This window comes from Aspergillus brasiliensis, assembly GCF_001889945.1.
Source record: "Aspergillus brasiliensis CBS 101740 unplaced genomic scaffold ASPBRscaffold_7, whole genome shotgun sequence".
Taxonomy (NCBI): domain Eukaryota; kingdom Fungi; phylum Ascomycota; class Eurotiomycetes; order Eurotiales; family Aspergillaceae; genus Aspergillus; species Aspergillus brasiliensis.
Genome location: NW_027137448.1, coordinates 18,021 through 41,190, shown reverse-complemented (window position 1 = coordinate 41,190; position 23,170 = coordinate 18,021). Strand labels below are relative to the sequence as shown.

The 23,170-nt window shown below is 51.5% G+C and overlaps 6 protein-coding genes across 6 annotated transcripts; 4 read left to right on the top strand and 2 right to left on the bottom strand.

The window, feature by feature from the left end:
- Nucleotides 1–78: 78 nt before the first annotated feature.
- On the bottom strand, nt 79–1,756 carry ASPBRDRAFT_126940 (M48 family metallopeptidase; the record flags this gene model as incomplete). Its single annotated transcript, XM_067617916.1, has 9 exons — nt 79–230; nt 291–349; nt 401–432; nt 489–552; nt 604–649; nt 699–723; nt 776–1,016; nt 1,083–1,324; nt 1,385–1,756. 9 exons carry the CDS (start codon nt 1,754–1,756, stop codon nt 79–81), a joined length of 1,233 nt encoding a protein of 410 aa, XP_067478067.1.
- Nucleotides 1,757–6,862: 5,106 nt separating this feature from the next.
- ASPBRDRAFT_30605 (Zn(II)2Cys6 transcription factor) lies at nt 6,863–9,095 on the top strand (the record flags this gene model as incomplete). The annotated part of the gene is made up of 3 exons (XM_067622796.1): nt 6,863–7,013; nt 7,077–7,277; nt 7,321–9,095. The coding sequence occupies 3 exons, from the start codon at nt 6,863–6,865 to the stop codon at nt 9,093–9,095; spliced, it is 2,127 nt and encodes a 708-aa protein (XP_067478066.1).
- A 760-nt stretch (nt 9,096–9,855) lies between these two features.
- ASPBRDRAFT_196378 (uncharacterized protein) lies at nt 9,856–11,799 on the bottom strand (the record flags this gene model as incomplete). Its single annotated transcript, XM_067620985.1, has 4 exons — nt 9,856–10,803; nt 10,855–11,190; nt 11,250–11,510; nt 11,563–11,799. The coding sequence occupies 4 exons, from the start codon at nt 11,797–11,799 to the stop codon at nt 9,856–9,858; spliced, it is 1,782 nt and encodes a 593-aa protein (XP_067478065.1).
- Nucleotides 11,800–12,296: 497 nt separating this feature from the next.
- Nucleotides 12,297–13,598, top strand: ASPBRDRAFT_43671 (uncharacterized protein). The gene has a single exon (XM_067625041.1). The coding sequence runs from the start codon at nt 12,393–12,395 to the stop codon at nt 13,443–13,445; it is 1,053 nt and encodes a 350-aa protein (XP_067478064.1). The 5' UTR covers nt 12,297–12,392; the 3' UTR covers nt 13,446–13,598.
- Nucleotides 13,599–16,179: 2,581 nt separating this feature from the next.
- ASPBRDRAFT_79876 (uncharacterized protein) lies at nt 16,180–16,878 on the top strand (the record flags this gene model as incomplete). The annotated part of the gene is made up of 1 exon (XM_067629483.1): nt 16,180–16,878. A coding segment is annotated over one exon (699 nt), but the record flags the coding sequence as incomplete, so codon positions are not given.
- Nucleotides 16,879–21,653: 4,775 nt separating this feature from the next.
- Nucleotides 21,654–23,141, top strand: ASPBRDRAFT_591894 (uncharacterized protein). Its single transcript, XM_067628012.1, has 2 exons — nt 21,654–22,571; nt 22,626–23,141. The coding sequence occupies exons 1-2, from the start codon at nt 21,803–21,805 to the stop codon at nt 22,943–22,945; spliced, it is 1,089 nt and encodes a 362-aa protein (XP_067478062.1). The 5' UTR covers nt 21,654–21,802; the 3' UTR covers nt 22,946–23,141.
- The last annotated feature ends 29 nt before the right edge of the window (nt 23,142–23,170 follow it).

Here is a 23,170-nt window from a genome sequence, read left to right as displayed (position 1 = left end):
TAACCAGGGGTGAAAGGATCTACGGACCGGAAAATTGATCATAGTAATACAGTTAGTTAGTTACCCCTGGAGGTATTCTCAAAAGAAGTATTCGCCGTCGGAGCTGTCGTCACGGTGGACTCTGGTGTGATGACCTCGGTCATACTGCACTCTTTGTTGGTGGTGTTGCTCGGGGGGACTTCTGCTAGGTTGGTTTCCGTATTGGTCGACTGCGTCGGTGAATTCGGGGACTGGAGTAGGGAGTTTTAGTCTATTGTAGGTTTATGGTTGTGGGTGTTTGCGGTGCTTACTGTAGCCTCTGATCATGTGGCAGCCGCTGTTTTCGTAGAGGGATTCGGCTTTGTAGAGTCTGAGTTGGTTAGAATGGTTTGAGGGTAGAATTAGGCAGGTTGGTGATTACCTTTCGCTCATCGATTGCATGCGGTTGAATGACTGTTCCGTGGTTAATTGTCTCCTCCATTGATGATTTCGAATGCAGCGTCTCTTACCGATGGATGTGTTGACATGAACTCCGGCACACGAATTCTTTCAGTCTTGTGCATGTGTTGCCAGCTGATCCTGTTAGCTTCGATAAAGGACAATTACATACTAGATGTTACTCACAAATCGACTACAGCACGGGGGTTGTAGCAAGCCTTGGCCATCAGCACTAGCTGGGTTAGCAGAGGACAATAAAACTCGCGTCAGGCACGTCATACTCAGCCCGATGTTATCTGCCTCAGCCTTGTGACATGTTAGTTGGTAGTGATTCACTCATACGAGGTGAGTCACTTACCTCCTGCACCCGCGTGTTTGGCAAATTGACAGACCAATCCAACATCTGCGACGCGAAATGTCCGAGCGTGCCAAACAGGTAAACCAGACCGTAGGTCAAGAGGACACTAGGTATCGAATGGCTCATCCGCTCCGCCTGATGATGGGCCAGCACATGAGCGATTTCATGACCCAGTACAGCCGCGAGACCGTCAGCGTTTCCGCAAACCGGCAAGATGCCCGTATACACAAAGACCTTTCCACTGTAGGATATACCCATCAGCCAAGCCATCCCAAGTATTTCTGCCAGAGGTAGTCGAATGCCTTACTTCGGAAGGACAAATGCGTTCTGTTGCGACATATCATTGATAACGTGCACCTCCCAATTCGTGCTTTGTACGGGTGTATGAGCGATCAGCTGCTCGAAAACCTTGGTCACTTCTTGGGACACAAAATGCCACGGAGGTAAGATCCTCCCTTGGGCTTGTTTCAGGATTTGCTGGTATTCATGCTCTCCCATCTGCTTCTCGAGGTCTTCGGATACACAGTTGAATCGCGTGCGGCCGGTCAGCTAAGAACGAAGAACATTAGCTCTGCAAGGAACATAGCTATGGAGTAGAAGACGACGCACCTCCACCGTCTCAAGATTATAGAAGTAGAAGCTGCCTCCGACGACAATGAGTACGAGCCAGGCCTGCCAATGCTCGCCATTCTGGAGCTCCGGAAACTGTGGTTCATTGAACCGGTTATACCTCGCGTTTCCCCTCGCGCAGCTGCGGGCGGACTCGGAGAAGGACCGGGACTGTGATTGACGAATAACGTATTTCGAGGGCAGAAAGACCGGTGAAGAGGTCCCACGAGTAGTTCGTGACGAAAAAGATCGTGTCAGAGGTGTGGAGCGAGGAATGTGAGAGGGGATGCGGGTAGAGTGGAGGAGCGAGGGAGCCGTGGCCGGCTGGGGCGATACGCGGGGGAACGCGCGCACTATCGGGAGGCGAAACATGACGGTCCGATTCGCATGGTATGCGACTGGATATGGAGAAGAAGAGAATTCAGCTCAGATGGCAGGAGGTCTGCGAAAACAGAGGCCAGCATTGTTGTGCTGTCGGAGGTGCCTTAGCTGCATGCGATAGGTAAGCATCGGACGCCGCGCTGGCCAATGAGCGGTGGGCAATTCCGGAGGCACGCTGCAGATTGCCTGGACATTGAACAGAACTCTTATAGAACAGCAGAGAGAGCGAATATGGTGGTATAGTTATTGCGAGTGTTTGGATGAATGAAGTAGTGTGTTACTAGTAGTTCTATTTGTTGGGGTGTCATCATAATCGCGAGGCAGCACCACTAGTACTAGTAGCCGGCTCCGAGATATATACTACCGACACGATGCCGTTACTAGTATACGGTATTATTAGAAGATCATGAACTCATTAAACGGACAACAGTGAACTACTCATTCTGCACTTCATCACTAACTGAAACTCAACAACATAGTACCTTTAAAGATCTACAGACAACCTTCCACATATCGAACTCGACCAGGATAAATATAGTAACCATCACTCATGCCAGAAGTATGCATTCAACCGCCGAAACCTCTAGCAACCGCTTCTAAGCCAGAGCCATGAACCTCATCCAAGGCTGAAAAGCCAAGTCCGAGCTACTTACCACAGAGTCCATCTGCATGCCATACCCCAAATATAGTTTATGTTGGTAATAGTACCAAGCACAGTCCACAAGCACCTGATGGCACTAACACCCAACGGCCGGAGAGCAGCCTCCACTCGCCTCGACTGTTATAGATCTCTACAACGACATCATAGCCAATAGTGACCTCTACAATCCAGCACGATGAAACATCTTCCACCTAAAAAGTCCACGCCTTACAGACCACCATCACCACAAAGCAATGCCAGTCAGCTATTCTTAGAACGAACGCACCATGCAGCCGGATCCTACACAGCGCTTGATATCCAGTGAATCTCGCCACACTGATCTATATGCAACAAGAACTGTAACAAGTCCAGCCTTATCGAAGATCCAATACCAATAGATCAATTATCCCGGCGGCTACGGAGTACATACCGAGCGTCAAAGTTGTGGATCTGGTGAAATGTTCGGGCTAGCAAGCAGGTAAGCAAGCGAGGCTGAAGCAATAGTGGCTTCAGATATGCAGGTTTATCACTAAATAAAGAAATGAACTATTGATTAATCGATCGATGAAGGTTTATCCCGAGGATGCTTAAGCTGATCTGATAGTATGATCTCATGCAACTTTTAGATCTGGATGCATTTCCACAATGGAAGTTATTCTTAGATACCTCTGCCCCTCATTTAGACGCCGGGGAGGGTCCTTCGGGATATGGCGGCGGCTACTTTGGACATCTGATTGATTGACTGAATTGATTTCATTGGATGAAGATGCTTGGGTTTCTATTTTGGGAGGTATACTTTTGTTAATTTAGTACTACTACACTGCTGTAGGTTGGAGATCTGGATCGGATCCGGGCCGCTGGACGGGAGGATGTAATGGAGGTGTTCTTCTTTGTTCTTGTTTAGCTTGCTGATCGACTAGATCGTGCTTAACCGCCGGATTACTTTTGGGGATGTGGGTTGCTGGGTAATTGGTTACTATTCTTTGTAGGTTTATCTATATTTATGTTGCTCTAGTTGTGGTGAAGCTAATGTGGAATCCTGGTTAAGTTTCGCTGTCTTGTGCTTTGTTGCCAGAATTAGATACGTTTGTAGAGCATTGTAGAGACCATGGAACGAGAGAGTTGTTGATGGAATACAGAAAACGTCATTGCCGTGGGATTCGTGAGATAGATACCTGAGTCGTACTGCTTGAATAGTACTCACTTCGAGATCACCTCTTATGTATGCATAGTGTTAGACTGTCGCTGATTGAAGTACCGGCACTTGTGATAAATTAGTTGTTTAGTTCCGGCTTTTCTTGCAAAATCTACCGTACATGTGGCTAATAGTAAATCTATGCAGTCTTTGGAACTGTTTTAGTAATTAGGGAGATTCCAGATTGTGCCATGAGTTAGTCACCCTTATGCAGATACAGACTGCTAGAGATGTGCTTGTCAATCAAGAACACCAAGGCCACCCTGTTTGCGCTTATTTGCCTTGCGCGGAGCAATAGAACCAGCCCTCGAGTAGTGCAATGAACAGCAGACTAAATGACCCAAACCGGAAACTCTACACCTCCAGGCAGTTGGCGTCACGCCAACCACCGAGAAAAGCAAGCATGCAAACTGTTGTGGAACCCCACTTGGCAATGACAACTAAATCCATCGCACAGAGCCAGTAGATGAATAACGGCGTATAACTCCTTCTCGGAGATATTCGATGAAGTGGGAGCATAATTTGCCGACGACAGGTAAAAAAAGCGCGGTGAGTGGTTTGATTGACTAACTTAGCCTATCTGAGAAAGAGACTCGGTGTGATAACTGCACAGGCTGCATGCCAGGCACGCTGCAAGCACCTGACTTCTGCCGGGGTTGGGTTGGCTTTGGGACCATGCAGTGATCTGCATCGGGGAAGCACACCAGCCAGAGAATTGGCGCTGGTCGCCAGTTCCTGCGCTTGCGATGCGATGCAGTAAATTGCGCCTGTACAGTAAATTGGCGAGCAGTGTATTCGTAGTCTGAACGTGGACAGTGAACCGGGGAGATGCATAGTTGGGATGTCAACGGTATGGTGATCTCATAGATTTGGATAGAGGGGTAGGAACAAGCACTAAGCGTACAGAGTACTAGCATGGAGTCGACTCGAAGGAATCCAACGGGGGTGGCACATCCTCGATCATTGGCGGTGCCGCTCGTAAAAGCCGGCGCCAAGGGATTCTACGGCGGGGAGGTTTGATTTGTCGAGGGAGACTTGGATGGGCGGGAAATAAGGACGCTAAAAGCTAGCCTGCAGCTGCAGGAATGTGATAAGAAATGGCAGGCGCATCGTGATAATCGGTGACTGTGACTCGCGGCCGACATCTGCCCACTCGGTCTGTGCTGACCGACTGTCAGGTAGGGAGATTCAACAATCTATGATCATGGATAGACACAACAGGTAGGAGTAGATAGATCTATTGCTGATTAACAAGCCAGAGAAATTCATTGTACCCGACAAACGTGTCTTCATCTACTGAGTAAAGATTCCAACGATGTGGTTGACTGATGCAAGCACAATGCGGGAAAATCAAGCGAGTGTGACAAGAAGTGTGACTGGGGGAGCGTGGGTGCAGAAGCAGTCGAAGTTAAATTTTAGTGCCCAGTTGATGATTGCTCTCCACTCCACTCTTTAGTCCCGCTGTCAGATCTTCGCGCGGACCACGGATCATGGGACTGTCCAGGACCGAGTCATGGCTTGCTTAATTATTCCGACCACCCGCTAATTATGGTATCTAAAGCTAAGTAGCAGATGTGGATAATTTGAAAGAGAGATTGGCCGACAAGAATAGTTCCATTAGCGCTGGGAATTGAGGGGATGCTCCTCCTGGGCGGTTAAATCAACACAAGAATAAATACAATAATCATAAATATCATTATAATAATCCAACCAAATGCAGACAACAGGGTAGCGGCATCTGGTCACATCTTGGCAAAAGACAGTGATTGGCTGACAGTGGCTGAGAGTGGTTGCACGGGGCCCTTCAGGTCCGACCCACCGCCGCCCGGTTGGCTGCGGGTTTCCCGCTCTGCAAGCAACCATGTCGGGGCCAGCCAATCCGCGGTCGAGAAGGGAAGCTTGGCTCATCCGCACTAAAGTAGCCACTGTAGCTACTGTCGGTGCTGCACCACCATTCACTTGCCGCCCGCAACACTGATTGGCATCCAAGGCACAAGACACAAGACCCTTGTGTACCGGACAGGGTTGTTCTCCTCCCACCTTCAATCCCTCGAGCCAAAGCTGGTTGGGTTGGCAATGTGCCTGGCATGCTTTTTGCTCTCCCCCCACTCTCCTTCTCAACGGTTGTACTCCCCCCTCCCCCATGTAGTTGTCCTTCTCACTCATCTGTCTCTTCCATAAGCGTAGGTAACTAACAAGGTGGAGACTGTAGATGCATTTTCCAGATCGGGTGAAAGTCACTTCCACCATGAAGTAGTACCACGACCGAGTACGTCCATCATGCATGGCTGGCGTGCCTGAGGCCTGCGATTGGCCGACGGGGTTACTTGGTTATCATTTTCCACCTCCCGCATTGCGCGACGGGTGTTACTACTCAGTTGTCATGGCCGTGTCTTCTGTAGCCATGACTGAGGCCTTTCTGCAGTATGAAAGGCACACTGTAGCACCCGAGTGCACCACTCCGAGGTAGTACTCCAATCCTTGGGTCACCAGGATTTGCCAGACGATCGTTGTACAGATGATCCGCAAAAGCGAGAGATATCAACCAAAAAAAGAAACATCAAGGCCAAATCCCAGCCCGTCCACCGATCTGCCCCGTGCGAGATTGGTCTTTGGGCAGGCAATTGCGATAGCTCCCATGCCAATCAATTCCCCAGCCGCAGAGTGCTCTCTCCCGGTAGCATCCAATCAGGGATGGGGATGGCCTGCATACGCGCCGGGTTCGAGGGTAAAGCACGCTCGCAAAGGTCCAAAATTAGCCCAGGTGGACTAGGAGCAGTTCCCTGTCCGTGCATGAAGGGATCCCCACTGCTCGCTCAGGGATCTCGCTGGCTGTTGGTCTTCCCCCCCGCCGACTCTCCCACCACCACAATTTCCCCGATCCTGTTCGACCTGCGCTCGGCTGTCGGCGAGGGATCTAAAATAGAAACATCATGGCCGGTCTGTCAGAGCTCAATCCACGTTTTAAAGCTTCTTCAATCCCCGCTGTCATGCTCGAATCTGGAATCACTGTCACCAAGCGTTGTTATCTCCCTCCCGCCTCCTCTGCCACCGCGCCTTTCGTTCTCTTCTTCTCCTTCTTCTATACTTAATTAGATCGCAAAGGCTGCCGGTTCAGCTTTGCCCCCTCCTTAATACTTCGGATACCCTGCCATCAGCTCGCCAGACGACTGTGTCCTGTCTCTTTCGACGACTTTTATCCTGCATATCGATCGGTGTTTTGATATTCCTGCTTAGTACCATCTCATATTTCGACATCATCATGCCTGTCGCAGCGAAGAAGAGGTCGACTCCCGTCCGCATCTCGCCAATCAAGTCCGAAGAGTGCTCGCAGTCGCCGTCTGCCAGTGAGGGTACCTCCACGGGGTCAGCAGACAAGAACCAGCTCAAGTTGCACAAGCGATCTCGCTCGGGTATGAGATACTCAATAACCTCCTGACTCTTGTCACCTCTAACAAACTCTTGTCTCCTGGTAGGATGCTTTACATGTCGCCTGCGCCGAAAGAAGTGCGATGAGAAACATCCCTCTTGTGGAGCCTGTGTCAATCTCTGTGTGAAATGCGAATACAAACGCCCTATCTGGTGGGGAAATGCAGAGCAACGCAGGATCCAAAAGGAACGCATCAAGAACAAGATCAAGCAGACCAAGATGCATGAGCGCACGGGGGCTCTGACAGGTATGGATCACCACGAGGGACATGGTCGTTCACCTTCTGACAGGATTGCGCTGCACATCAGATCCCGCCGCTCGGAGTCGCAGCATGGCTGTGGCCTCCCCAACCTCGCCGGAATATGAATTCGCTCGCCCGCCTATCTTTCCGGAGCAGTATGATATCTTCGCATCGCATCTTCCCACCCCGGCCTTGAACCAACCCATCTATGCCCCGACCCAGCCCTACGAGATCGATGTGAAGACGGAAAGACACACCTTTGTCAACGATGTCCCCTTGCGCCACGACTCATGCAGCTCGACCTTCAGCACCTTTGCTCCGCCGCAGCTGAATGCCCCGCTGCCGACGTTCCCCAGTGAAGATTGGTTCCACGACGAATACTTCGCCCAAGTGCCCGCCCTGCCTGGAATCGACCCGGCGCTGTGCGAACAGAGTATCGGTCAGACGTACGCCATGCTGCAGTCCAACATCCCAGTCAGCGATCATGATCGGCCACTGCTCGACCACTTCATTCACAATGTCTTGCGCATCATCTTCCCCGTTCTGGAGGCACACCAGCGGGGACACCTCCGAGCCCAGGCCATCCTGCAAGCCTTGGAGACAAACAAGTGCTACCTCCACTGCTGTTTGAGTGTTGCCGCCATCCATCTCAAGACCACGGAAGGACTCGTTGGCGAACAGATCGACCACGACATCATGCGCAATCGTTTCGAGGCTGTGTCGCAACTGTGCCTGGCATTGGGTGAAGATACCAATCACGAGGAGATCCTGGATGCGACGCTCGCCATGATCTTCTTTCACTGCTCTGTCGGCCCCGCGGATGATTACCTACCGGATATTCCGTGGTTCGAGCACTTCCAGGCTGCCTCAAACCTCGTGCATCGCCTTGGGCTTCCGACGGCAATTCCCGCCTGCGGGAACCCGTATATGCTACCCCCTTTCACCATGACTCTGGCTTCGTGGATTGACATTCTAGGTTCGACCATGCACGGCAAGACTCCGGAATTCGCGCACACCTACCGGGCCAAGCACCTCAGCGGCTCGTCGCTGGGACTCCGCGAGCTCATGGGCTGCGACGACCGTGTCATGTACCTGATTTCGGAGATCACCTGTCTGGACGCACTCAAGAGGGACGGTAGGATCGATGAGATGGGCGTGTGCTCGCATGTCTCGGCGCTGGGACAGCAACTCGAGTTCACGGAACCGGTGAACCAGACGCTCGAGAGCCCCTTCCTCCCCAACGGAGCCTTTTCTCCCGAGATTCTCACCAAGAACATCACGGCTGCTTTCCGCCTCGCCGCAAGAATCTACTTGTGCAGCCTGGTTCCCGGGTTTGATCGCAACCAACCGAGCACCGTTAACCTGGTCGCTGCTGTCGCCAATGTCCTCTATGTCATCCCCTCGGGCCCCGAAGGCTTCGACCGCTCGCTCGTTTGGCCCATCCTGATCGCCGGAGCATACTCCAGACCAGACAGCCACTTCCGCACCGTTCTCGCCGATCGCGCTGCTGCTCTGGGCGACCACGCCGAGCTGGGTAGCTTTGGCCGTATGTACCGCGTTTTGAAGGAGGTATGGCGCGTGTCCGACGAGTCCATCGAACCCATTGAGCCGGTCGAGACCGTCGAACCTGTTCAATCTGCTCCTGCTCCGGAAGATCGACCGTCCTCGTCCTCATCCGCCTCATCCTCCGACGCTCCTGTGAAGGCGGAGGGCTCCGAGTCTCCCAAGGAGATTGTTCCCTGGGGAGCGAAGGAGATGAAGAAGCCATTTCTCCACTGGCGCGAGATCATGCAGCAAAATGGCTGGGACTATCTTCTTCTTTGACCGCAACAACCTGCTTTTATTTCCTTGGTTGCATTTTATACCGTTCTGTTAATATCCCTTGAAGGGACCCATGCAAGCTGGCTTGAACATTGCATAACCAACCTGGAGATTCCGCGATCTGGTCCTACCGGGGCGACAAGCATGAACGATTCGAGCAGGCAACGTGCGCTGGATATCGTCCTTGGGTTCCCTCCTGGGGGAACACATTTGCCTGCTTGCACTCTTGTTTTCTACTTTTCCGGCAAAAGTCCACAAACCCCAAGACATCATTGGTTCGACCAGAATCTTTCGGCTCTCTGTTTTATTCTTTCGCTACAATATACCCGGCTGTCTCGCTCTCCGCAGGCCGGAAGCGATGACATGCCATGTCTTTTCTCATGAGGTGGCGCGGGAATAACCGCACGGCGCAGACAGTCATATCCCATACCCCTTGGTGACGGCGCATTGGAGCTGGCGTTTGGTTCGTTTGCACGACAAAATATCTACAAACTTATATATCATGTTGATGTCCTCATGTTTGGTATGATTTATTGATTGATGTGTTTGTTATATTGTCTCTTTGGTTTGTTTGGGATTGGTTAGTTGTATGATCAGATTATGTCCCTGGTTCGAAAACAAAAATTGTCACTCCTTATACCCAGATGATTGATTCATAACCCCGAAGTTTACCAGTAAATACTAAATCCAACCTCAGAGGATATACAAATGGGCTTGGTCGTCGCTTCTGAGTGGATTCACTCAATCTCTCGACTTACCATACTCATGCTTTCCCAGCCATCTCCTTATCGACATCCTTCGTCTCCTGCTCTCCGTTCTCTGCAGAGACCATCCCCACCGGCTTCTTGACACTCCTCCACTCAAGGGCCGCAGCCCCAAGAACACTCAGACACGTCGGAACCAAACCCACACGAAACACCTCCCGCAGCGCCTCATTATACGCAACAAGACCAGTATCACGCACACCGTCCGGCAGCGACTCAAGCAAAGAAGTAGCGCCCCCAGAAGTAATCAAACCAGTATCAATATCAACCCCATCAAACCCATCCAACCTCTTCACCAACTGATTAGCGAGGACATTCTCCCCAGCCGACACAAACACCGCCGCCCCCAACAGAGTAGCAAACAGCATCAATGCCAACCCAGTAGGCACATCCCTCTTCGGCAGACTTGCCTGTGTCGCTAGATTAGGTACCTGGAACGCCAACCCCAGACCGAGTCCGTATACGATCTGGTATCCGATCCATTTTCCCATGCTGGTATCTACTTCCAATGTCGTGAGAAGGCCGTTTCCGACGCACATGAGACATGTTCCCACGATGGCGAGGGGTGTATAGTACCCGATTCTGGTGTTGAGGATGCCGCTGCTGATGGAGCCGGAGACCATGGAGATCATTAGGGGCAGGGTGCGGATGCCGGATGAGGATGCGGATGCTCCTTTGATGGATTGGAAGTAGATTGGGAGGAAGTAGACTGTTGTTTGGTTGGGTTTTGTGTTTAGCTGGGAGAGGTGAGTAGTGGGGCTCTTACTGATGATGTAGTTTCCACAGTTGATGGTTAGGGTTGTCCAGCATGCTGCGGCGACACTGCGCTGTTTGATTATTCGTGGAGGGAGGGTGGCGGTCCTTGAGAGAAGGATTTGGACGGCAGAGAAGCCAATTAGGAGGATGGCGGCGAGGATTAACAAGGCGATTACGCGTGAGTTGTTCCACTGGAGATGATTAGGTACGAATCAAGCACGTATAGGGGGTTGGGCGCTCACTGGGTATGTTTGTCCCCCCCATTGCAATGCCAGCAGAAGGCAGACAGTACCCGGGACCAGGAGGATAACCCCAGGAATATCCAGCTGCTTAATCTTCTCTGACAAGGGCACCCGGGCACTAGGCTGGTCAGGGATCTCCAAAAAGACCAGAATAACCAGCAGGGCCACGCCCCCGACGGGCAGATTGATATAGAAACACCATCGCCAGGTGACATCCGACGTGAAACCACCGCCGATTAACGGGCCCACTATCGAAGAAACCCCCATCAGGGCACCGAACATACCTTGAATTTGAGGACGCTTATGAAGAGGAACGACATGGACGATGCAGACTACCTGGATACACCATCATCAACCCATGATTATCGGAGATAGTAATAATGGGGATTGCCTACTACACCAGCAAAGATCCCAGCCGCACCCACACCGCAGATAGCTCGTCCCACGATCAGAGCAGTCGAGTTTGGAGCTGCTCCACTCAGGGCAGAAGATGCTTCAAAAATCAGGATACTGCATAGGAGGGTCCATTTGACCGAGAAGAGAGTGTAGATCTTTCCGAAGATCAACTGCAATGCGCAACAGGTCAAGAGATATGCGCTCCCGTACCAGCCTACGCTGGTGAGGGAGTGGAATTCGTCTGTTATTTGGGGGATGGCCTTGACATAGTCAGCAGGGGGTAGGTATGATGATTCTTGTGCAGGTTCATACCGTGGAGAGAATGGTTCTATCTAGCGCGACGAGGAACATGCTCAGGAGCACAGAGATGATCACAATGACCGTTGATGCCGTTGTTGGCGGCGTCGTCGTCGTCGTTGGTGTTGGTTTCTCGGCTTCGAGACATTTAGGCTGGGTCGGTGCGTCTGGTGAAGCTTTGGCGACTTGGGCTGTGTCTTGAGTTTCTGATGGAGCCATGGTGATGGACTTCTGGAGTTCAGACTCGGACATAGTGTATGAGATGGAGTTGGATACTCAAGGCATTATAGTTATATCTGCCATTGGATCTAGTCCACATGTGCAGGAAATAGCAAGAGATTCCCTTTTCGGGCACTAGTTGGACCCGCGGAAATCTATCCTGTATATCAGCCTGTACCCTATTCAGTATGTTGTTCAATACTCACAGTCGCCGTCATGCAATATGCCACGGAGGATACTTCGGACAATAGAACACTCCGAATGCTTAGCCGCGGTCCATTCAAAGCCCGGGCAAAGTGGTCGATGAATATTGAGCCCTTGATTTTCGACCTCCAGGCTTTGGACATAAAGCGGTAAGATCAACACATGATTCTACTGGCTTCAGAACAAGCTATTACTCTCATTTAACAGGGATGTGAGCACTATTACTCGGATCGATACTATATCGCTGCACGTGACCCTCCTACGCTGGAGATCGACATCACCCCTGATGGGCTCTTATTGTATCTATCACTTGCCTGGATCCTTTACAGAGTTGTTAGCTCGAAAAGCGTCTTTGGTTCTCCAGTGGTCTGTTTTAACGCATCTCGTCTTAGCTTTGATTCTTCCTATATGGCTATTACAGAATGCTGTCGTATCTCTGGCGATTTTACTCGACGGCATTGACTGCCTTGCGCTACTTTGGTTGTCTTGGCTATCGCGCATTCGGGCTCTTATCTCATATATTCCCGCTATCTATCGGGAATCATCCGTCTCGAGCTGACAAGCCTGACGATCTTGTGGCTAACCATCCGGCTGGCGATGAGGCCTCAACACCAAACTGTGACACGTACACCATACAGTTGCATCCCCAACGCGACTTGGAAGTCATAAAAAGTGGATCATCTGCTCGAGTGTACAAGGTGGATGACCACATAGTTCTCAAGTCATCTTCGCCATTCCAACCTCCCGGGCACAATACCTCTGCGAGCGACCGATGGCACTACACCTCAAATACTACCTCTCAACCCAACAAGTTGCAAAACGAACGAACTCTCCTACAACTCCTCCAAAACCATCCACACCCCCACATCATAGAAGCCATCGATGTCAATCAACCAGAGGGCATCTACCTCCGCAAATACCACTCACTATCGGAGGACAAAATCCCCCCTCAGCGTCATCGCATCCGCTGGTACCGCGATCTTACTGATGCACTTTGCCATATCCACAAACTAGGTATCGTCCATGCCAATGTGCAGATAGATAATGTTCTTCTAGACGAACACGACCATGTTATTTTGTGTAACTTTAGCGCAGCCAGCCCTTTTTATGAGCCAAACCTTGCTCTTTCGATAAACGGCCCCTCGCCGACATTATCCGAAGCAACGGATATTTTTGCCATGGGGTCGCTGATATATCATATGGAGCATGGTATCGAGCCGAAGCTGTCGGTTGACAGTCAAGGTACATGGGTCTTACCTCATATACACACCGGTCGTCCTATGCTGGATGCTATCATTCGTGAAGCCTGGCTTGGGCATTATGGTCGTGCTTCGGAGATGCTCGAGTGTCTTGTGTCTATTGATACGATTGGTGATGTTCCTGTTCCTGGTTCTCAGGGTCGATCTATATCAATAGAAGAGCTGAGACGTCGGGTACGAGAATGGAGGGAGGGTCGGGAGGATATGTTTGGTTAGGATTTCTACTCTTGCAGTACTTCAATTTATCCTCTTGGCTTATTAACACTATCTTAGGGTGTGTTTTAGATGGTGTTTTACCCGATGATCAACTACAGGACCGTTACGGCTTGGATGGAGATGTACAATTACGAATCATTGGTTATCGAGCCACACTTTCGTAAATCATCAGATACTAAAAGCAATAAATTATATTCAGCTATTTCTGTCGACGACTATATGAGCTAGACATCAGCCACCTCTGGACAAGGCTAGGACAGGAACATGGTGCACAACGGACTGCGCAGGTACACTTAGTTAGTGCTCTGAATCAGTAATTGACCCTAACAGGGACTCATCAATGTTTTCAGAGCCTTACATAATGGGTGTGGTTTACTATCGAATGTGATACATCCAAATCATGAGATACTAATACTCGACGATTGTAGTGCTCAGACTTGCTGCGCAGAAGGATAGATGGCCATGATCCCTTTACGACAGTAGACATCTGAGTTAGAGGATTCGTGCCACTACGTACTGGCAAACAAGCAGCGGTACTCGACGTGTGCGCATGTGATGTGGTTGAGGAGGCTGTCATGGCCTATCTTTTAATTACCACTCAACTTCCACGTCTGATCACTTTGGGATTAAGGGTTATCGGGATGCGTGCTGCTAGACTGAGGTGCGGCGTAGGTGGTAGGCTTGTGATTTTGCTTCCGATATTGTTGGTGGTTGGTAAATGCCACAGCACCGCTGGAAAAATTCAATGGTAAGCTCACAACCCCTCGAGCAGGTGAGGGGAAATCGATTGGTGTAGGTGTCCTTGTACATCCTTTACACCCTCTCGATGATCCCAGTTGTTGCGGGACATGACTTAAGCGCTGTGGGTGACAACTACAGTCTGAATGAACCTGATGCGAATCCTCTTCTGCAGACTGCGTGCGGGCACTCGACATGTGTGACACTCTCAGAAGAAGAGACGCTGTAGCGTAACCGAGAACATGATGGGCGCTTCCGTGCTTGATCCCACCGCAGCGCTACTTTAAACCGGCAGAGTGTTAGGCCCGAGCTCTGGCGCTGTTAGTGACCAGTAAACTGTACCCAGATGCAAACAACAGTATGTCTCTCAATCTAGGGAATATTCTCCACTGTCCCGTAGAAGATACAATGCAACAGTGCTATCATACAACCAACCTTGTTGGCATGAGTATGGCCGTTCTAGGCCAGCTTGCAATGCAGTTACTACAGTCCCCCGCCGTTGGATGCACAGAACGTCCGAACATAATGAGGGGTTCACACGCAGCCATATGCATTGGCTGCCCGTAGCCAACCGATCGTATCGATGGGCAAGCCAGGTTCTGCAAGTGCTGGTGTGACATGGCCGCAGGAACGCCAAGGTGTGGTAGGAGCAACACTGCAGAGGCCAAAGTCGAGATCAGTCACAAACCCCGCGCCGGCAACCGCTATCCCATGGCAACGGGGGCTGCACCCATCGGATCGACCCGCTGATTCGCAGGAAGGTGAAGAGGGCGTGAAGACGCCAGCATGACTTGCAGCCGCCCGATAGATTAAGTGCCGACAAAATAAGGTAGAGAGACAAGCAGTATCGGTAGATTGGCCCAACTGCCAGCGTAGAACAACAATGGAATTGAAGGATCCCACAAGCAGCGCTAATCACCGCACGCAATAGGTGTGCTGAAGCCACGGCGTGTGCAGAAGTTGGGGTTGCGGATGGGCGAGCCGCCCTCTTGCCGGAAGGTGGATTCACGCGTTAACGCTGAGCGAACCAGGAGGGGCCAACGCATGTCGCGCCGGAGAGATCGATGAGGAGTCATGAATTGAGCGCCGTTCCAGCGATAAGGGCATGTTGTATATGCAGGATGCATTTGCGTTTGGGAACATTGACAGGGTAACGGAGCCTTTGACTCGAGGAACGGAAGCGCGAAACTTCCTGGAGGATTGCAGCGTGTTGGATGTTGGAGATTGCTTGCCGCGGACAGAGACACCCAGCGATGTTATATCCTCGAGCAAAGGTATAAGAAGAGGAAGAAGACGCAGTTCAATCGCTATCCAGGCAGCAGCACACTTCTCTCTTCTTCTTGTCTCCTTTCCTTTCACTTTGATCACTCCGGGAGCAGACACGGCAAGCGTCTTAGCTCAATCCCCTCTTCCGCTCCTGACACTCCACACACCCTCAGCTCTGCCGTGCTCCTGGCGGCCAACGATCGCCACCATCCGAGTCGGTGCTTTTGGAGAGAAGGCGAGGCTTTGGCGCCGAGTTGCTCAAAGGAGCTGAGCGTTTAGTCCGCGTTGGGGTTAGCGTGTCACACGGTATCTTACTTGTCCGGTAACTTTACCGTGTCAGACAGCCCATACCCGTACCGTACAGGAAATCCGTCTGCGTTTGTGTCGGCGTCAACTCGAGATAAATAATCTTCCTCCACTTCCCTCCTGCTACTTTTCCTACTCCTTTTTTCCTTCCTTGCGCGCCAGAGCAGCCGAAGGGTCTTTCCTCTCTGTCCTTACTATATAGCTTCGTGCTTGCTGTTATCTTGGTGGACTATACCTTGCCCTACCTGAAAGTCCCTTGCTGCCTCAGGCTTGCCGCTGCCTACATCCTTCTCTACTATACCACGCTTCCTTCTACTGCCACGCACAACGTGACCAGTTCAGGCGCGACCTTGTGATTCAAGTCATCTGCTGTGGACGTACTATATATACCCAGTTCACTCGTGCAATCTACTTCTACACCAACATGCCCGCCAAACCAATCCTCCATCCGCTGCGGACACCCAAAAACATGACGTTCCCCTCGGAACTCCACCCGGACAATGGCGTCCGACTCGGTGCACCAGGAAAGCAAGATCCAAGGAAGACAGATGAGAGTCTCTCCACACCGATCACACCTCCGGCCGCATATACCGAGTTCCTCAAATCATTCACACCGGTCTTCACTCCGGATGGGAACGGAGGCACCGTCACCCGCTTCGTCTGGGACAAGGCCAACAAGACCACCACCACCACCACCCCCACGTCTCAACCCGCCAGCGCAGTCAGTGGTTCATTCAGCTTCCCCGAACACCCAACCCGGCCTGCGACAGCAACATTACCCCCTCCCTCGCCGTATGGAGGAAGTGGTGGTGGTGCACCGGGGCACGGACGGGACATGATGGGTCTGCGCCGGTTGCGCATCCCGCCGCCAATGCGGTACTCGCCTACGTTGGAGACGCCGCGGAGTGCGACCACGCCTGTCCTATCACCTTACTCGTACTCGTACTCCCCGGCCGATTGGAAGATGCGCTACTGGGATGGCCCCCGGAGTGCGACGGTGGGGAGAGTCAGCGTGCGTCATGTTGTCACTCACACGGTGACGTATAAGCGGACGCAGCTGGAGGATCCGCCTAAGGGGAAGCGGAGAAAGCATAATGAGACTAAGGAGGAGGAGGAGGAAGAGGAGGAGAAGGAGAAGAAGAAGCCTTAAGGCTGCTGCATGGTTTATTTCATTTTTTTCCTTTATTGTTTATCTTCTATGGGTCATGGTACTAGCGCAGGGTCCGGCGTTAGGAGTTTGGAGGCGGGGGAGGGAGAAGCAAGCGAGATATTATTTCATTTGGGTTCAGCTCAGAGCAAGCAGTGCGATTTGAAATTCATTCTCTTCTTCAATTACCATTATGATGACTTCATGTGATCGATCAGTAGACTTACCAGTGGTAATAGTAGTAGCAGAGTACTTGCAGGGTAGGTATGCGTTGGCAATATACTAGGCAGGGTATATACGCCAGCAGAGGCTCGACCACTTATCACTACGGAGTAGTATGATCCCCACTTGATACTATCCAGCGATTTCAATATTCATTCGACCGATCGATTCCTTCTAAACCAATCCACTCTCTCGCGCTTCTAGCCAGAGCCTCACATTGATCAATTCCAGCCCAACCCCTCCTCCTCCCCCCTACAACCCCTCATTCGAATTACCTTCAGAAGATAAACAATATATACAGAGTACAGAAATAGTAAACGCATAGACAAGAACGATAGTAGTAACCCAACAACCCTTCTCCCCTCCAGTCTCCCCTTCTATGCACCTAATCAACTAATTTCCATCATCCACGTGTAAACAGATCCATCTACTAACCTAAGCACTTACCCACTCGATTACCAAGCGATAGATACATAGATAGCTCCACAAAGATATACGCACGTCCACTGATAGGAAAAATGGCTATGCGCGTTGCTGCGCCGCATTGAATTTTCCTTCCTTCCAGTAATCGGGCTACTGGGTTGGTTGGGTTGTCTTTGTATCCCGGGGATATGGTAACGGGGATGATTGGTGGTGTGGTCAGTTGGGTTGGGTTGTTGGTCGGAGAGTTTAGTAGTTAACTAGTAACTGTGATTAGTGGTTACTACTGGGTACTGGTTAGGCTTTGGGCTACCGGCAAAGTGGGATTGGCGCGGTGGTTGGTGCCAGCTGGGAATTAGACGGGCACAGCACAGACAGGCGCGCGGTGGAATTTGTGATGGGTTTGATGGAGATGAGGGGTATTTAATTGACTTATGAAGTTGTTGGAAAACACCAGGGACTCGATATGTATTATTGTAGAGAGGGGTTTGTTGGATACATAGTATGTAGATGTGGAGGTGATGGAGTTGGAAGAAGTGTGATGTGTATGTGGAAGAGTAGTGTGAGTATGTTAGTGTTCAATGGTCTTTGTATACCATCATAGTCGTAATATCTAGAGTAGAGGAATAGATATAGACCCAAGTAGATGTGATGCAGGAATCAATCCTACACACACACAGCCGTAGAAACGAATAAATTACACAGTGGTAATCACCTGTAAATAGCCCTACGTAACGCAACACCACCAGCCATACCATTACCATACCATACATACCAAAGCATGGCCCCTACTACTATCCTGGCGGCAGACAACAAGAAAAAGACCCCCTCTCCTAACAGAGTAATCAATCTCAAGTACTCCTAGTCCTCCGTATCCATCATCGCTTATCCCGGACGAATCAAGAGAATGTGAACCACACCCCCCAGCTGTGATCTAGGACGGGTGCATGGCGGACAGTGATTGGAGGACAAGGCGCGCTCTTTGTTTCATCTTGTTGCTGAAGAATTGCGGGTCGAGATGATTGGTTTGTTTAGTAGTGGGGGATGTAGTGAGCGACGGAGGTGATTACTTTCTAGGTAATAGTCGTCGGTAGTTAGTCTGTTCGAATGGCTTCTAGATTGATTGGGTTGGGAATACCCTGGCAGTTTGTAAGATTATAGAATACTACTAGTAGGATATCCACTACGGGGATGGTGATAGTAGCTGAAATTGTGGCAATAGTAGAGGATAGTAGCTGAATAGTAGGACAAGACTCTCTCAGCCTCATGACTCTTTTTCTCTGGCTTCTTGAGGTATGTAGTAAGTAGTCACTGCATGGCACAGACTGTACTCAGAGTACACACACCCTCCATTGGAATAGTTACTACTCCGTAGAATCAATGGCAGCAGTTAAGCGCCGGCACTAAGCCCGATGGGGCCGCAGTGGATCTGCTGGCGGGTTCCCCTCTTTATTTAGAAGATGTGATTGGTGGACAGCCTTGAGAGGGATGTGTGGGGAAAGAAAAGGGATGACGTGTGGATGCCGTGACTGGTAGTCAGTAGTAAATAGATACTACTACTGGTAGTATGCTAAGTGAGTGGCCTATATTTGGATGCCTGCGTTGCAGACAGGGTGGATTCCCTCTCTAGTCTCTACAGTGTACACAGTAATTCTATGATAGAATCAGCACTATGTCATCAGCCAGCTTACATACTGGTGCACCCCCGGCCCTCCCATCACCAAACCTAATGCACCTGGTCGCCTTTTCATCACATCTCAACGCCCACTCCATTTGCCGCCGGGATCTCAGCCGCTCGGAGGATCATCCATCCTCCATCCTCCATCCCCCAGTAGCCAGTAGCCACTAACTCATGGCATACTTTGCAAGAAAAGCAACGAGGGGCCGGCACTAAGCCCTCGTTGCTCTCTGATGGGTCATGCCGTCCCTCCATCCACTGCACCCAATCCTGGCGCTTCTGAACCCTTCCTTTCCTGGTCGATCAGTTGGCCCAATACCCTGCTAGGAGGGGACCGGCGCCGAATTCCAGACAGATGGTAGGTTGGTTGCTGTGGAGTCTGCTTTCACCTTGTTCAATCAGAAGCCGTCAGTTAAGCGCCGACGGAGAGACGGGATCAAGCCTCGCGTGCAAGTGTCTGGCGGACTCGGTGTTCTATTTTCATCCCAGCAGGGAAGTTATTTCTGGCAACGCCAGGGTCTAATTGACTAGTCTTGGTTGCTGAGAATCTGATTGGCTTCCGGCCCTGGTGCAGGTGTCCCCTGCTCGGTGCTTATGTAGTGCTATTTCTGGGACCTCATGGGGATATTTTTGGTAACGAGCACGGTGGGAGTTGGATGCCACGGTTGCGGATGGATATATGTATTGTTGAGGAGTCCAAGATGAAGATGGTAGAATTGGACTTTCTTGCTATTTGCATGTCGTCTTTCTTTTAAGAGCAGTCTCCTACTTCTCTGATATGAGTTGAGTTCAATGGAATCGAGTGTGTGTGTGGACAGCCAAGCCCTTCACTCCATCCGAATTGCCCCTCGGAGCCGTTCCTGCGAGGCTTGATTTGACTGGCTGAGACTATCCAGTAGCCATCTCCGCACATTTTTGGCAGACTTTTAGCCAGCAGTGATACTAGTAGGTTGTTCCCATAGGCAAAAAGTGTCCTGTCAAATCAGATACTGATGCTTGCATAGTCAAGTCCCATCCTGACGAGGGTACCCATCTGGCACCATAAACCGAGTTATTGGTCGGTCGTCTACCTCACTAAACCAGATTTCCAGCGGTTAACTAGGTGATGCCGCCCCTGTGACAAAGGATGCATGATGCCCGCTCGCTGCCGCACCAGATTGACGACGCTCCCCTCCTTGATGCTCTCCTCTCAGCCAATCAATGTCCCGGACTAACCACCAATGCCGGTGATATAGTCATGGCGGCGGGACGAATATAACAACACCACTGCGTGGCTGTCAGGTTCTTATACAACCTTAAGCGCAATCCCCCCCTGCATGACGATGATTCTTCATCACTCTAGTGGGGGTCATGGGGCAAGAAGAAGCGCTGCTGTCCAAGGAATGGTGATGTGACCCCGCGTATGGTCGCCATGAAGTGATCCAGCGCTTCGGTATGGTACGGTTTGATACGGATGGTTTACAGGAGATGATGGGAGACAATAAAGTGAAAATAAGAAAGCAATAGAGGCAAAGAGGCAAGTGTTGGCTCCGTGCTGGTGATTGCGCCCTCAGTATCACTCCCAGGCGTCTACTAGCCACTGTGCCACCATCACGGCGCCAGTGGGGACTACAACTAGACCAGTGTCCGCACTTGATTCCTCGCAATCTGTTGGGTAGTGCTAAACAGGTCTTTTTCATGCTTCTGATTGTTCCCTTTGTCTAGTGGTGAGGTTGACATCATCAGTGGTTGCTAATTATCGTACACTCATCCATGGGATCTGTGTTGGAATCTCCAGCTTTGTCAGAAACCCACTGGAGAGAGCTGACACCTGACGGGCAACTGAACCATGGATTCGGCCGATGAGGGGGACGCCTGACGGAGCCAACCGTGGTTAGGCGGGGATTCTTTGGGGTTCTGGAAGTGAGACCATGAGGAGAACAGCAGAGACAAGACCGAGAGAAAGACTGGCTGAGTGAACGATGCTGACCGATGCGGTGTGATGCCAAGAGGCTATATTTAGAAGCGGCGAAACAGAAGAAGCAGCAGCAGAAGAAGAAGCAGACGAAGCAGAAGCAGCAGATGAAGTGATGCCCCTCTCTATTTTGGTCTTCTTTTCTCCATCTTTCCCTTGACTCTTACTCTTCTATCTTCTCCCTGTCTCTGTTTCTGTCTCTGTCTCTCCCTCTCTCATCTTGACCATTCAACTGGCTTTCGAGGAGGCAACTTATCCCCGGTTGAGACTGCATTTCCCGACCCTCCCAACCATAATCTAAATTAATACTATCACCTGTTAAGGACATCAGATTGCCTGATGCGGTGATCCCCTCGGATTCTTCCTCTTCTTATTCTGCTGTCTCCGCCGTCCATCCCGTGATCTGCGCGCGCCGTTTCTCTCCCAACCTCTCCAGCGCCTCCAATTCCTCCATGCATCCTCGGCCATCTTATCTGCTAGTGTCGTGCGCTACTTGCTCCGTTGCCTCCTCCTCCTCTTCCTGATCTCCGAATCCCCTCCTCTCTCCCTTTACGATCTTCCTCCCTTTCTCCTTCACTCCCATCTCTCTCCCACCTCCCACCCCCCCTATCTATTCGCCTCCTGCCATGGCTCACTCGCTCCCGACGCCCTTCACCCCAAACAGTGACTTTGCTGCCCTCGACACCCACCGCTTCTCCACGGGCCCCATCACCATCACCGCCCTGGCCCGCTTCGAGTTCGAGGCGGGCAAAGGCAACGATGGCACCAAAATCATGATGATCGAATGGGAGGACGACGCTGTCGCCCGCTCCTCCTCCTCCTCCTTCCCGGGGGGTTCCTGGCATGTGGCCTGGGAAGGGAAAACCGCCGTTCTCCCTGCCGATGAAAAGACGAGCGACAACACCCGTCGCATGTACTTTCTCCTGCCGCCACACGTTACCATCCCGCCCACCGTCACCCTGTCCTACGAGCCCCCGGCTCACGCCCCTCCGTCCGCCAAGAACCCCGATCCCATGCAATTGAACCCGCTGCCCGCGATATTTCCGCCCGAGCTCGGGGCGGACGGCCGGTCGGCGGGCAAGAAGGGCGTGCTACACACAATATGGGCGAAGAAGCGGCTGCAGGTGCTGGACAAGGAGATCCAGGACGAATGTCGCACCAACGCCGAGGGGATTGCGCTGCACATGGCGCTGCAGGAGAAGGAATGGATCGAGACGAACTTTGGCGTATCGCTGTCGCCGGACGGGCCCAAGGTGGTCGGGCAGAGTCACCCGGATCCGCATTATCCCATGGGGCCTGCGACGCCGGTCTCCCCGAGCAGTGGAGGCAAACTGGGGGAGAAGCTCAAGGGGTTGAAGCTGCAAACGAGCGAGCGGGAACTGTCCCCGAAGGAGGGTGCGTACACCATATACCAGAGACCAGATTGATGCTAATGCTGTCCAGCCTCAGCGCGACATCTCCTTTCTCCCCAGTCCCCGGACGTGGCCGTGTCTTCGTTCAACTCCTTCCACAGCATACATCGACCGGCGCGCAGTCCGGCGCCACAAGCCGCGCCAGAGGCTCCTCGAACGGTGGTGCACTATCCGCCCGAGTCGGTACAGGCGCAGCAGAATGTCGAGCACCACACGGGATTCGCATCGATGGGAGCGCTGGGACGTACCGCGAGCGCCGACTCGGGCGAGGAGCTGTTCGCGAAAGCGCTGAGCCCGCGGACGCCGGACCTGCCGCGGAGTCCATTTTCATTCCGACCGGAGGGACTGCAGATGTAGGATGCTTGGGTGGATATTGCATTAATGGATGGATGACTGCATACTGATACTGACTGATACTGACTGATACTGATATACTCTGATAACTGATACCTATGCTGTACATAGATGATACCTGTGATTGACTAGCTGCTTTCAAACAACCTCATACATACATAGCATTCTACCTCACTTAACCCACCACACAGACAACAACACACCAACACCCTCCCACCTAATCAATAC